The 16,247-nt window shown below is 30.7% G+C and overlaps 1 protein-coding gene across 1 annotated transcript in view; it reads right to left on the bottom strand.

The window, feature by feature from the left end:
• LOC142332713 (uncharacterized) overlaps positions 1-16,247 on the bottom strand; it is a 193,546-nt gene that overhangs the window by 38,061 nt on the left and 139,238 nt on the right. The window contains exon 4 of the mRNA XM_075379295.1: positions 4,569-4,681. Coding sequence (XP_075235410.1) covers positions 4,569-4,681 — 113 coding nt within the window. The remainder of the gene's footprint in view (positions 1-4,568; positions 4,682-16,247) is intronic.

Here is a 16,247-nt window from a genome sequence, read left to right as displayed (position 1 = left end):
CACGCTCGTTCGGTCCGCAGTTTAATTCCTGTAATTTTATCTAGAGAATGCACATCGAATTCTCTCCAGCATGATTTAATATGGTGAAGATACCGATCGTACACCGTGTGTTTTGCGGTGTCCTTATCGCGCAATTATCAAAATCCGCAGAGGGTCTCTACGTATTCGCACATAAAAATGTTTTAAAACACCCGTGACCGGTAAGGAACTGGATCAACTCGTACTCCAGTTCCTCATGTTTGCTGTCCAGCCATCTCTCGAAATTCGGGATCAATGTGAAGGTCCAACTGCCCATCGTCGACTGATCCAAATACAACTAGATTTGACGAATTTTATGTTAGTATTTTATCTACCTTCAAAATTATCTTCTATGTTCTTAAACTTCGGTAACTGAAAGTACTGGAACATTTTCTTTATATTACAAACAGTATTAACTTCAATTCAACTAATACAGCAGTTTTGAAAACACGTAGTGATACGCTCTTCAAATAATTCCGATTTAAAATTTATTTGAACGATTTAGAATTCTCAGACCAGAATTCAAAAGTCATATTAGGGAAAACAAAACTTTATTAATAAATATAAAAATATTTTTAAATTTAAATTTTTCGTTATTTACTATTTGAAAAGATTTTTGTAACTTTTTTTTTGTTTAAATGATTTTAGTTTTTTCTCCCTCTCTAGATTTTAGATAAAAATAGTACTATTATTTAATATTTTTTTAGAGTATCATGTGAGGATTCTTACCGATAGAAACAGAACCTAATAAATAGATCTTTAGTCTAGTTAACGAAAAACTTTTATAATTTTATGAAACAAAGAACGCATAAAGAAAAAATCATATAAGTATTATATATCAGATCAAATCGCGTGTTTTTTAAAATTTATTTTATTTTTTCAAGGGCTCATTTAAACATGAAATACACGATCATTAAAAAAATGGGAACTTTTGAAAAATTCAACAAAAGAAATTTATTGACAGAAACCTAAACATTACAATTTAAGAAATATAAAACCATGAAAAATCAAATTTCCAGAATACCTAACATCAATTTTTGAAAATTACATCAGCTAGATGACGTCCTCTACTACGTGTCCACTCTGCCAATCTGTCGTTGAGGTTCCCCATTCATTGCTCGCTGCAACGTCTCAGTTGGGATGCCACAAATTTCGTTTAGAATTGCTTTTTTCAATTCACCCATTGTCTTTGGCCGACTCTTATAGACCACACTCATAAGACATCCCCACAAAAAAAGAATCACAAACTGACAAATCCGGTGAACTTGGGGGGGGGGGGGCAGGAAATGTCACCGAATCTTGAGATGACACGGTTACCGAATAATTCTCGCATAGTTGCCGTTGATTTTCTTGCAGTGTGCCACGTCGCATCATCCTGTTGAAACCAGGCTTCGTGCTGGTGTGGGAAATTGTTCAATGCAGTTGTAACAAAAGATGTGAACATGCCGATCCGAAGTGGCACTCGTCGTGATCCGTTCCTCATTTTCGAAAAAGTACGGTCCGACGACTCCATGTGATGAAACTGCAAACCATACTGTTACCTTGACACTGTGTAAAGGGCGTTGATGAACTTCATCGGGGTTGCTGTCTGCCAAGTAACGATAGTTTTGTTTGTTCACGTAACCAGTGAAACGGAAATGTGTCTCATCTGACATCTACAGTTTGTCCAGAAATTCGTTGTCCTAGTTAGTCTGCCATAATTTTTTGACAAAAATCAAAGCGGTACTAGTGATTGTTGTCCTTCAGTTTTTGTACGATCTGTAAGTTGTAAGGATGAAATTTTAAGTTGAAATGAAAAATTCGGCGAACGATCTTTCGGGGTAACCCGACAACAGCTGCTTGGTTACGAATTGAACACCATGGGCACTGTACGACTGAAACGTGTAGAGCCTCAATATTGTGTGTGGAATACGAGTACTTCTTGTTCGTCCTATCAGTTTCTATTTCAGATCCGATCCACTCTCTTCGAAGTTTTTAATCCACGTTTTTATCATTTTCTTTTTTTTGATGGAACATCCTTTTTGTTGGAACTCTCTCTGTGCGTCTTACAAACTATCGATGGTTTTGTAAAACATTTTCACGGCAAATGAACTCTGTTTACTGTTCCACTGCTCCATGATGACTGAGTGGGTAAGGTTGCTTCTGCATAAAGCAGTTCTGCCAACTGTACATGATTGCCACTACAAATTTCAAAACTTCCCGTTTTTTTGTGTCGCTTTGTGTCATTTAAAATTTTATAAAAATTACAATGCACATAAATTTTACGTCGTTTTATTTCTGATTTATATGACTTCATAATTCAATAATTTTGTTGAAACTATGAAGCTGCAAACTATTAATGCATTTGTTTTAATATAGGGAGCATATAAATACTATTCCAAATCTAAATAGAGCAATTAATAATGTATCTTGTCAGAGAGGGTATATTAATTTAGCGTTAACTTTATACGTCTCACACTTTTTTATATCTGTTTCGCTTAAACAGATATTTAAGACGACAATACAAAAGCTTAAAAATGTATAACATAAAAGAGGAAGATGTTTTTTAACAGTAATGATGTTCATTATGGTATCAGTTCCTTTGATGAATGTACATTAATAGAAATTAATATCAACTAAATTTAAGTGAGATTAGTACACTAATATACGACAATAATATGAAAAAGGCATCGGGAAACCAAGTAATTTCCTATTCTTCTAAGTAAGCCTGCCATGGGATGTTTATTATGCTTGGGAATGCGATGCTATTTCTGAGAATGACTTTAAGTTGAGTCAGAAACTACAACTGTTAGGTTATAATGCGTGATATGCACATAAATAGGATGGTATGGTAATTTTTTTAATACTTCTGAAGTTGTTGCTGTAATTGAGTCTGCTTTGGTGTTTATTTGAGCCGGTGTTGAGTGATATATCTTCCACTGATGTTAGATGCTTTACGGATTAAGATTTTAGCAGCATCTGTATCACGTATTTTTCTAACTCATCATTTGCCCGTCTTTGTCGAGGTACTTGCTTGTGCCGGGCGAGACACTGGACGTTACAGACCCCCCTCAAAAGAGGACCTAGTAAAGCATTTGAGCATTTATGTTCTACAAGGAACGTGGCGACAAAGCGGCATCGACTGCTGATTGTAATGTTCTTGTGACAAGCAGAGGTTCGCCCTAGTCCTGCTTGCACTATTCTCAGATCGAGGGCCGTAATTTATGTTGCGTAATTATCTAAACCTACGTAATCGATCCAGCTTTGACTAAGAGGTGTAAAAAGTGAAAGGGGGACATTTAGACCTCCGACTGTCCGTAGCTCGTTGCGGACAGTTGTCATATTTGTGGGCTTACCCGTCAAATTGGTAGATACGATAGCGAGCGAGTAGATAGTACGGTAATCATCCCGAAAATTAGCTTTCCACTCTTTTTAGGGGCTGGGAGAATTGGGACTTTCGGAGAATCATGAAACGCAAAATAAATTCTATTAAATTTATCGTTCGCATGCTTGTTTATCTTAGCGTATATTTAACTCAGAATTTGATGGGAAAAAATTTTCAAATTTTGTATGAAGACTTCTATATATCGGGGCCCGATACAAAAATTTGTAATCGAAAAGTAATATAGTGGCAAAGAGAGAGCGATTAGGAATCATATCTTGGATTATTTCCCGGAAAATTTTCGTGATTGCATTCTCATTTTATTTTTAAATAACTAATCCTGACAGAAGCACTATTAATTAAAAATTAATCGATTTTTGAAAAAAAAAATTACTAAAAACGCTCAAATTGAGCAATTAAAGAGAAAAAATTTACTTAATACGACATAATTTTAGAAAATAGTTTTTTATGTTTCACAACTCGACGTAAGTCGAATTATGCTAAAAACTAATCGTACAAGATTGTTTTAGTTTTCTGAAAAAAATTCATTAATAAAATGATATTGCATGTATTAATAGAAAAAATAATGAAAAAACTAAACCTAAATTAATTTTAAAAAGATTTACTTATGAAACATCTTAAATTTAAATTTATCGAAAAAATTATATCGGTATTTAACAAGATTAGTAAAATATTGAAAACATTACAACATATTAGGGAGTTAAATAACTCTTTTATCAACTTCTTTCTATCGTTTTAATTACCAATTCTAATTTAATAACGACTAAATAGTTTAATTGTTAATCTAAAACTGTTTATTTATGTGGAAAAAACCCGTTTGGATGCGATACCTGGATATGATAATAACAGTGTTTCTAAAATTACGAAACTAATTGACGAAATGACATGGAATTAAATGAAAGTAAAAAATAAAAGATATGTATTTTAATAAAGAAATGCATAATAAGTTAACAAATCCGTGCGCATTATAAAGACGGTTTTAAAACACGAATTTACTAGCGTATGTGCGTGTGAATTCGTTGCGGTATAAGATAGAACGATAATTTATTTATTTTTATATTATAAAATAAACTTCCTGTTACTTTAATTTTTCTACAGCATAATTAATTTTAAGTGGTTTAACAAATAAATAATTTAATATCTATTTAAACAATTATTTAACTCTTACCTAGCATTTTTGAAACCAGCTTTTCCACAAGTAATTACATAAAATTTATCATCGGCCAATTCCAGCGTTCTATGTATTCGAACAGCAATAGGTATGGATCTTTCTTCTGTTTTCTGAAATAAATTAAATAATTTATTAAAATAAATACAAATTAATAATAAAATTACAAAAAGAATCTTTCAAAAAACATTTTAAAACGAAGGAGAAAATATATAATTATAAGTGCATTTTGGTTATTAATTTAAAGTAACTGATTATACATAAATATATAAATTGAAAACACAATAAAATAAAAACAAAAAATTACTTTTTATGGACACCTTCAAAGAATTTATAAAGAAAAATTAACTAAAAAATTATATAACCTTTCTGAAAATTATAAAAATAGCGAAGATAATATAACTCTGTTTTGATCGGTTATCAGTGCTACCGTAAACGGAATTGTTTAATTTTTAATTACAATAAAAAATGTGACGTGAACACAACATGAATTCCTTGTACCCCTATTAAATTACATAACATTTTATTTCATTAATAACTTCTGATATTTTTTCATAATTTTTTTTATTGTTATTATTGAATTATTACTTATTGTAATTTTTTTTAACAATCAGAAATTAATAATTACTAATAAATCAATATATTCAAATTAAAAAAAAAAAAGTTAAAAAAATACATGAAGTCGGATTCGAACCGATGTGTTTTCCCTTGTAAGATCCAAATATTTCATTAATTCAAATTTAATTTGGTTATAACTCTGGAACCGATGAAAATACCACTTATGATAAATCGCTGAAAAGCTCTCAATGAGAGCTTTTTACTGCAGTAAAGAAAAGGATTTTAATGAGGGCTTTTTTGAACACTTTTGGTTCAGTCGATTGCAATCGAAAGAGGAGATGCACAACTAGATGTTTCAACAGTACTAAATCCAAAATTTCACATCCTATGGATAATCGTTTTTGAGTTAGGTGAGATACATACGTACGTACAGACGTCAACCCGAAACTAGTCAAAATGGATTCAGGGATGGTCAAAATGGATATTTCTGTTGAAATCTGAAAACCGAAATTTTTCGCGATCACAATACTTCCCTTACTTCGTACAAGGAAGTAAAAAGAAAACAAAATAACCAAAAAAGGGAAATTTTATTTCCCCTTTATAAATTTTTATATGAAAAATCCCCTACGCGGTTGGTATTTTCTATCAAGCTAATTGTATAAGATAAAAAAATAGTTCTATTTAAAGTCCATATTAATTATTTAAATACAAATACATGAAATAATGTTGAGGTAAATAAATTAAATATAAAAACTTACAACAAAATAATTCACAATTCAGAAGGCGCTATTAAAAATTATTTTGAGCACATATTTATGTTAGTCCATCGGGCTGGTCGATTGTTTAACTCGTCGTCGCAAATCGTTTGTTTAATACTTATTTTTGAAGTCGAATGTTCTGAGATTCAAATCCTAGTAAACGTTAGTTACTTTTATAAGATTTAAATTCTAGACAATGTCCGGTGTACTTTGGTGGTTGGGATTTAATTAACCACACGTTTCAGGAATGGTCGGCCTGAGTCTGTAAAAGACTACATCTCATTTACATGTCATACATAACATGTTCTCATCTATTGGATCGTTGAGGGGAAGTTCTTACGGTTCACTAGTTATCTTCCTCGAATTTGAGACATTTACTAGAAGTGGCTCAATAAAAGTAGAACTAGGCGCGGGATTCGTGCTTCCGCGGACTCTGTTAGCTAGTTCAGAATGACACTATGTAGGCAATCAAGATGTCCGGATGAGGCCTACAGCGAAGGCAAAAGCTGAGTTCAAAAATCAACGATGCAAATGTCTACCGAGGCATTTACATCGGTGGCATCCCAACGAGGCCTGGCTTATTTCTGAGATGTAAAAAGTCGAATCCCGTTAAAGCCCATCAGGGCTACGAACAGGGGAGGTGTGGTGTGGCGACTGGAAGCGTCAGAAGGCGGGTGTCTTCCCATACGGGGGTTGGGATGTTTCACTAGTTGAACAGATTGCAACATACAAATTAGGAAAATAATATATACATTTATGCAGATGTTGAATGGGATGCAGATAAATCGTGTTTTTTTGTTTTGCTTTTAATTAGTATTACTTAAAAAAATTCATCAACAGAATAATATTGCTCCATTAAAAAAAAAAATTACATTTTAATCAAATTGGTGGGAAGATTTATCAAATGTTTAGTAATATATTAAAAATGGCAACGATATTGTAAATAGGTCCTTTCTCATACGCCGAATTATTGTGTTGGGTTCTATGAAAACAATTCCGTTGTCTGGTTTAGTAAAGGTATATATTTCGTTGTTTTAAGAAAATAGATCATTCTTTTTAGCAAGAGTTTACATTCATAAATATAAGTTCACGGATAAATTAACGAATTTAATCTACCAAATATAGGTCTACAGTATTCATATTTATGAGCTCCGTATAACGATCTAACAGCCAATTATTGTATCTTAAAAACTTGTTCAGAGAGTTTAACGCCCAACGGAAAACATTATACTTTATACGAATATAATTACGTAGGAATAATAATTATTTAATGTTTATAAGTTTAGTATTTCATTACGACGCTTCAGAGCAAAACAGTACGGTTTGATTTTGTTACAGATAAATTTCATGATTCCACGAGAACTAGTCGACTAATAGCCAAAAAATTTCGATTTGCGGCCAACATACGAGGTCTGTAAATAAAGCAATGAGACTAGTTTTTTTGGCAGCTAAAGTGGTAACACTTTAGCTAGTTACTAGTAAACATATGGTTATATGAAAAGCTGATTTATATTACTTATTAATATTTTTAGTCTATTGTTGCCACGTGAGACGAAAACAAAGTTTTCGTGAAACGAGTTGTTGCACGTTACTAAAATAAGTGATACTAATTATGAGCAACGTTGTGCAATCAAGTTTTGTGTTAAACTCGGTGAGAATGCTACTAAAACATTTTCAAAATTGAAAAAGGGCGTATGGAGATGACGCTCTGTCACGAGCTCAAGTTTTTAGGTGGTTTAAAGCATTTTCAGATAGCCGGGAATCGGTTGCGGACGACCCACGCTCTGGAAGACCATTAACAACAAAAAGTGACGACAATGTTGAGCGAATCAGAGACTTGATACGGTACGACCATGTGCAACTGTCAGAATGATTGCAGAACAGTTGAATTTCAACCGCATCACAGTCCATCAAATTTTGTCAAACGAATTGGACATGAAAACGTTTGTGCAAAATTAGTCTCAAAAAACCTCACTGTTGAACAACAGGGTAGAAGTATGCCGCGTTCTAGGACGAATTGTAACTGATCCTGATTTTCTAAAAAATGTTATTAATAATGATGAATCTTGGATATTTGAGTACGAACCAGAAACAAAACGCCAGAGCAAGGAGTGGGACACTTCAAACTAACCACATCCCAAAAAAAGCAAAAATGAGCAAATCAAAACCATTAATTCGTTTCTTCGGTATTAATGACATTGTCCATAAGATGTTTTTGCCTACAGGACCGACTGTAAATCAATATGTTTACCAAGAAATTCTTGAAAGACTGCGGAAAAGAGTTGTCCACATGAGATCAGCCATCAAAGACAACTGGATACTGCATCATGACAATAGACCTTGTCATTGCACTCTTAATTAATGAGTTTTTGGCAAAGAAAAACATTCCTGTATTTCCTCAACCATCTCATTTACCAGACTTGAGTCCATACGACTTTTTCCTGTTCCCGACTTTAAGAAAACACCTCAAAGGACATCTTTTGGAACAGTAGAAAACATAAAAAAATATGTAACCGACCATCTGAAGGATATTCCGGTTTCTGAGTTCCAACACTGTTATGAAGAGTGGGAAAACCGTTTGAAGCGTTGCGTGGCTTCCCAAGGGAACTATTTCGAAGGTGATACAGTCCTTGTACAATTGGATTGTAAATAAAACGTTTTTTTGAATCAGTCTCATTGCTTTTTCTTACAGACCTCGTAAATCCCATTGTCATCATTAACGGGAATTCTACCCAATCATATAGTCTAGTCAATATTACGTCTATCTGAGAAACACAATGCAACGTAGGGGGGACAATAGTAAAGGTTGAGGAAGACAAATTAGAATTACCTACAGAGCTCAACCATTCATTATTAGGGCTATTACTTTTTTTCTAATGAGACATCAAAGTTGTTTAGATAATTCTCGGACACCCGTTACTTCGGAACATTATTCTACGCCTCGGCAACATTGAATTTTTATAGCAAATCATACCAAAAATTTCTCCAAATTCTAATTGTAATATTTTTTTCAAAATAACCTGTTTATAAGAAATTTAGAATGTAATTCATTTTTAATTATACTGAGTTTATTTATTTTTACTCTATTATTCAAAGTACCTATTTAAAATCTCGTTAATGCCCCTACTTAATTCTTGTTCTTCCTGTCTTATTGCAATGAATTTTTGTACACAACAGATTACTGATCTAAGGATCTACATATATCAGGTTTCATTGTTACTTCCTAGAACAAAATAAAGGAAGTATTGTGATCGCAAAAAATATAGGTTTTCAGATTTCAACGGAAATATCAATTGTGAACACCCCTGAATCCATTTTTATTAGTTTCGGCGTGAGTCTGTACGTACATACATACGTACGTATCTCATAACTCAAAAACTATTAGCCGTAGGATGTTGAAATTTTGGATTTAGGGCTGTTGTAACATCTAGTTGTGCACCTCCCCTTTTGATTGCAATCTACTGAACCAAAAGTATCCAAAAACGTACCCAAAATTCAAACCAATTTTGATTTTTTGCTTTTTCTTAACTGCAGTAATAAGCCCTCATTCAGAGATTTTCAACGATATATCATAAGTGGTACTTATTTTCATCAGTTCCAGAGTTATAACCAAATGAAATTTAATTAATGAAATATTTTGATCTTATAAGAGGAAGGGATATAGGTTTGAATTACACTTCATCTCCTATTTTTTAACTTTGTTTTTAATTTAAATATATTCATTTATTAATAATTATTAACCTCTGATTGTAAAAAATAATTCACGATAAATAATAATTCAATAAAAATAAAAAAAAAAGAATTATCAGAAGTTATTAATGAAATAAAATTTTATGTTTTTTTTAAAAATGTGTACATGTAATTTAATAGGCGTACAAGGAAATCATGTGGTGACCATATCAGATTTTTTAAGTAATGGATCAACTCTCATTGAGAAGAGACGAGTTTGGTGATTTATTCGCGTGAGATGATTTAAAAAAAAATTTTTAGACCGTCAAGAATTATTGTAAATAAAATTTGGAATAACTTTCGAAATGTTTAGCGAGTTACTTTTCAATAATAGTACAGTAACTGATATTTTGAAAAATAAAGGCAAATTAAAACTGACTACAAATAAAAATAAAACAATTAACAGTAAAATTAACACTTAATTTTTATTAAATAATTTATATAATAATTAAAAATAAAATAAAAGATTTGGCCTTCTATATTTTATGCATAAAACCTACGTATTTGCACACCATCTGCGGATGTTAGGAAACAAAAACAATACTTCACATATTGATATGCAAATATACAAAACATCCCACGTGAACACCTTCACGCTTACACAAGTTGACATGTGCGCAAACAAATTCATTCATATAATCAAAGGTGTGTTTTTAGTTTTTTTTTTTGCAAGATGCCCTTGATAGGTCATCAGATTTACCCCGTACCAAATAAGGTATACACGCAAAACTTCGTGTGATATTTTTCAAAAAAGCGAGTTCGTGTTTATGTACAATACTTGAAAATAAAAAATATTTCTAAAGAAAAAATTTATAAATTTATGTAATAATAATTTTCTTTATTATTAATTTTTTTGAATGAATTCAAAAGAAACAACCCCGCTGACATCAATGCTGGTTAAAGTTTTTGGTATTTATATAGAGCTTATAATATTCAGGTTGACATATTTTCTTACCAAAAGAAAAATTGTAATGATTTATAAAAGCAATTTTAAGACTAATTAAAATTTAATCCTTGTTTAAAGAATCAAAAAGTAACATAAACATTTGTTGAAAAAAACATGAAATGACCTTAGTCAAAATGTTTATATATAAAAAATGAATTAAACAACTTATAAATCTGTTAAAAATTAAAAAATACAGCTGCCAAAAAAACTAAAAAAAAAATATAGAGCTTGCTGTCGAAATCGGAAACGTCTGCGCACGATTTATGTAATTCGTATTTGATTTTCAAATGAGCGCGTTAGGCGTGCAGGTGACAAAATTTACTAATTATTGCCGGGATGGGCGATGATGATGAGACATGAGGACTCCGTCGCCCTCGATCTGTTAAGAACGAGACCCTGCTGGGGTCCCAGTTTTAAAAAATAAACATTTACTAATAATATAAGATAATTAAACAGCGCGCGGATGACAAATTTGTATATAGTATAGTTTTCCCAATTTTTTAAATTTTAGTTTAACATTAATTACATAACCTATGACACTCCCGGTAACGTAAGCATTCCAACGCGTAGTCATAATCTAAATCGGTTCAGCTGTTGAGCTGCTACGGTAGAAAAAACATAGCCTATGAAACTTCCGGTAACGTAAGGATTCCAATTCGGGGTCAAATCTAAATCGGTTCAGCTGTTGAGCTGCTGCGTTGGAACAAACATATATACATATAAACACCCTAAATACATTATACTCCTTTTTGGGCATTGGTGTAAAAACAAATTATTTATAATTTCTGTGATAAAAAAAATAAATAAATAGATTCGAAGAACTAGTTTAAAAGGTTTATATATTAGCATCCCCATCGTGGTTTTTTTTACATTTTTTTATTTTTAGATAAGTAACCGGAAGATGTAACCAATCGCGTCGCACACACAGTAACAGTAGCAGTGACTGCGTTAGTTGAGCCATCGCGCTGTCTCACCCTTTAAAAAACTGAAATTAAAAAAAAACCGAAAATGGTTTTTAGATATTTCTCTGAAGACTATTTAGAAACTCAAATCGATTGAATATCTCGTTTAGTACAGTCAGAAACGAGGGAAATTTGCAATCATTGTTAAAAAGTTTTTTATCTTTCTTCACTCCTTTCAGAATAGAATTTCGAAAAATCTAGAAATAATTTTTAGATATTTATATGAAGATTACACACACCAAAAATCAAGTTGATATCTTCATTTGTTATCGAGAAATTAAAAAAAAAAGTAAAATCAATTTTACTCCATTTTAACCCTTTGATATCGAAATTTGAAAAAGTATGAGACATTTTATGTTTATAAAAACATACAGAATTTTTATTATTATAAAATAAAACAATTAAATATTTTTTTTTTTACTATTATGAAGAGACTTATGTAAATTTAAAAGTCATCGATAAAGATAAAACCGAATAATGTAAAAATTTCCTTAACGTTATAGAAAATCATTCTGTTTCATAATTATATAATCAATTGATGTTTTTTTTTCATAGAAGAAAAATGCTGAAAACATAAAAATTGCAATAAATCAAGACCTAATTGCTCTACTGAGACGAACAATGGCTTAAAAGACTCAGGAAAATAATAAAATGTAAAGAATTAGAAGAACTAAAGAATGGATGAAAAAGGAAGAAAGGTAAATGGTAATAATATTTTATTTTCTAACTAGAAACTTTAATTTTATAGTTTTCACTATTTTCCCAAAAGTAGCGGGGTAGAGCCACGAAGCGGCCAGTGGGCGTAGCTCTTTAATTATTATACAAAATATAAATAAAAAAATATTAACAGTTTTGTAATCTACTAATCTTTAAAGGGAACTTTTTTAGTAATTATTTTTATTTTTTTTCAACTTTATAAGATTATATTCTAATTTAGAATATTAAACAATTTTTACAGAAAAATATTTATTTTCCAAATCTAATTACGTTGGTGGTTGTTTCATAAGATGATGTTACTTCATTAAAAAGAAAATAGTAATGCATCATAATTACTGAATTTTCGAGATTTTTCGGCATAACCTGACCGACTTAGGCGGAAAAGTTATGTAATACTTTGCCAGAAATTATATAATCAATTAATTTTTTTTTCATAGAAGCGTATATTATAAAAATACAGTTATTATGAATCGTTTTTACGCTAGTTTACCTAAACTATTGTGATCATGAGACAAAACTATAAGATACAGTTATGAATTTATCTAGCTTTAAATATAATTTTTCAGGATATTATAATATTTCTGTTTCCTATTAAAAATAGATTGCAAGTAAAGATAAAACCACGGAAATACGGATTTGAATCCGTGACTTTCAGTAAATAAATCTGAGTATACATAACTAGAGTTATGTACTAAGCGTTCGCTGCTTTGAGCGTTCTTACAATCAAATTACCTATTTAAAAAAAAAAAAACTAAACGAAATTAAAAAAATTATACAATTTCCATATAATTTTATAATGCATGATAAGTTATTAAAAAAAAAAAAAACCCAAATCTTCTTCAATTAAAAAAACAAAACTGTTATTAAATAACTAAGGGAACTCTAATATGTTAATATTTATGTAAATGAAATACATCCGTTACTAATTTAAAAAAAGAAAAAAACATGTTATTAAAATAAACCACTAAACATTATATAAGTTTATATAATACAAATGCAGAACTAATCTAAGAGTAAACAATACAGTTAAAACTGAAGGAAAGTTTCATAACGTGTTGTAAAATAAAGAAAAAATGGTTTTCCTTAAAATATGTTAGTATATGCATGTATTTCCTTAAAATATGTCAATCATGTATATATATTATGCTTTTACGGCCAACATGGGACCACTTAAGTCAATTTTAGTTGGATCTTTTTTGAGAAAAGCGTGTTATTTTACTCTTCCGAGCTGCCCAGTATTTCTTCATCCGTTCAGATCTTGCTTTCTTTTCTTCATCCGTAAACACCCTCTTCGTTGTATTTTGTCGTTTGTCTGTCTTTTGTTTAAATCTAACGCTTTTGTCTTTTAGCTTTGAAATTTTTCCAGTTTTATTCTGTAGGTCAGTCAGGGAAATTCCCAATTCTTCCATATCTTCTCTAATTTCTTTGATCCATCCTACTTCTAGCTTTTGGAACCAGAGCTTTTCAATGATATTTCTTGGCAGTCTTGTTTCCGGTGTCCTTATGAGACGACCAAAGAAAGAGATTCTTTTTTTCCGCATAGTATCAGTAACAGGCTCTATTTCTCGATACACCACCTCATTTGGCACAATCCACCATCGGCCTTCATTTTGGTATTTTTTATTGATACACGTTCTGACAATTCTCCTCTCTATTTTCAGAATTTTATCAATTCGATTTTTCTGAGTGATTTTGAAAATGGTCTCGCTTCCGTAGGTGACTTCTGGCTATACTACAGTTTTATAATGTTTAAGTTCTGTTTTAGCAGAAAGGCATTTTTTGATATATATGTTGACCAAGTTAATTTTTGGGATTTAATCATTTTATTTGTCCTGTTTTGCCATGTCACTTTTTCATTTAAATTATAAGTTATTATTTCCCCTAGATATTTAAATTGTTTTACTATTTTAATTTTCTGATTGTTTACCGCAATGTGCTCTATTACCAGAGGATCTATGGCCATTAGTTCAGTTTTTTCGAAAGAGATATGAAGCCATATCTTTTGTGCTAGGTTTTGAAGGCTCATGATTTGTGTTTTGGCTTCTTGAATATTATTTGCTAAAAGAGCGAGGTCATCTGCAAATCCTAGGCAATTTAGTGTGATGGAGTTTTTCTTAGTACCCATTTTTATATTTTTGGAATTTATTTCATACCATATATATATATTTTTTTAATTTTACGGAAATTTGTAGCGTATGAAAGAATGCCATACCTGACCGGGATTCGAACCTGAAACCTTTAGATGAAAGGCCGAAACGCTACCAACCACTCCTTCACGAAGATCGACTCGTATATTCTTAACTAAAATTTCTAGTAAAATAAAATTAACGTAAAAATAAAAATATTCTAATTTAAACCGATTTTTAATAAAAAAGCATATAAAAAAAATAAAATATTAACTCTTTTAACCGATCTTGTACCGTAGGTGTATTAGCATTTCAGACTTTCATTCGGAGGTTCTGTTTTCGAATTCCGGTCTGGCATGACATTTTTGTATGGTAAAAAAAAAAAAATAATGTAAAATTATCATTTATCGGTAGGTGCTCTATATGATGTCAGCCGAAATAAAGCAGATTATAGAGGATTTAATTGCTATTCGGGGTTTTCTCTCCAAGTCAATTAATGATTTTTTTATAAATTTATTGTTCCTAAGGGAATGATTGTGTTAAAAATAAAAGTTAAAATTTTAAGAACTGGAAAAAAATTTTTTACACTTTTAAAACGGTTTTTTTAAATCGATAAAAAAATCTTTTGTTAAATTTATTTAATTAAATATGTTATGGTTTATTTATTTATTTTTTTAAAAATATGTATAAGTTTACAAAAAACAATATCCATATAAGAGAAAAAGATGTTATCAATAAACGCAAATAGGAAAATCTAAGTCTTGATAAAAAAATAAGTAAAGGAAAACAAAGAAATAACAAAAAAAAAAGATACTACCGAACGTGAGTTAAGGTTTTTGAAGTGTAAAAGTACGTTATATATTTCTATCTTCAGTTTTCTAATAATTTTTTTAACGGAAAAATATTTTAATATTAGAAGTATATTAATTACGCTAATTACATTTAAAAAAATGAATGAAAAATGATAACTTTTAAAAAACAAAAAAAAAACTTATCATTATACTTCAACCATTGTGTCAGATTGGCCTTTTATAAGAAATATCCTAGATATTATTAGCGATAAAACTTCATAGAATTATTCGTCAAAATTTAAAAAAAAATCATAAAGTCTAAAAACTGCAGAAAGATGAAATTTTTCATTTAACTTAGTGGACAAAATTTATAATGAAGCCGCTAGAAGAATTTCTTCTAAAATCTTTTCTTTTTTTCATCAAAATTTAGATGTATACAATCAGTTCCCTTGGAACAAAGAATAGAGGTGGGTGAATGATCGCAAATGTTTTAGAGGAGAAAACCCCAACAATAATTATTTTTTTGTTTATGGTTTTATTTATTTAATGAATGATTTTATTCCTATATAGAATTTTCTTCTAAGAAGTGGTGAATTTTAATAAAAAATACGTCATTACGACGTAAATGTCGAGGGTTGTTACTGTTTTCCAAAAGGTTAATTTCCAGAACATTTAGATGATAAGTCAAAGGTAAATCTGAGATGATGTGTAAAACTTTGTTTTGAAAAGGTGTTAATATACTTACTCGTATATTGGCTTTTCCTGATGTTCCTTATAAATGAATACCATAGGTCTTCGTAAATTATTAACGTGTTCAGATTTAACTTTGAGGTTTCTGTTTAGAATCTAATATATTTGACAAACTTTAGTAATCATTTGTTTTGTTTAACGAGTGGTAGCGTCTCGGCCTTTCATCCGAAGGTCCCAGGTTCGAATTCCGGTCAGGCATGGTATTTTCACACACGCTACAAATCAGTCATATTATCCTCAAAGGAAGCAATACCTAACGCTGGTCCGAAGGTTAAACAAAAAAAGAAAAAAAGGTTGTTTAGTTTTTGTCCAAAAAAAAGTGAGCCTTTTTGTTAAGGTGCA

The sequence above is a fragment of the Lycorma delicatula genome, chromosome 12, assembly GCF_047948215.1.
Source record: "Lycorma delicatula isolate Av1 chromosome 12, ASM4794821v1, whole genome shotgun sequence".
In the NCBI taxonomy this organism is placed as follows: Eukaryota; Metazoa; Arthropoda; class Insecta; order Hemiptera; family Fulgoridae; genus Lycorma; species Lycorma delicatula.
This window is presented reverse-complemented; position numbering and strand designations above follow the sequence as displayed.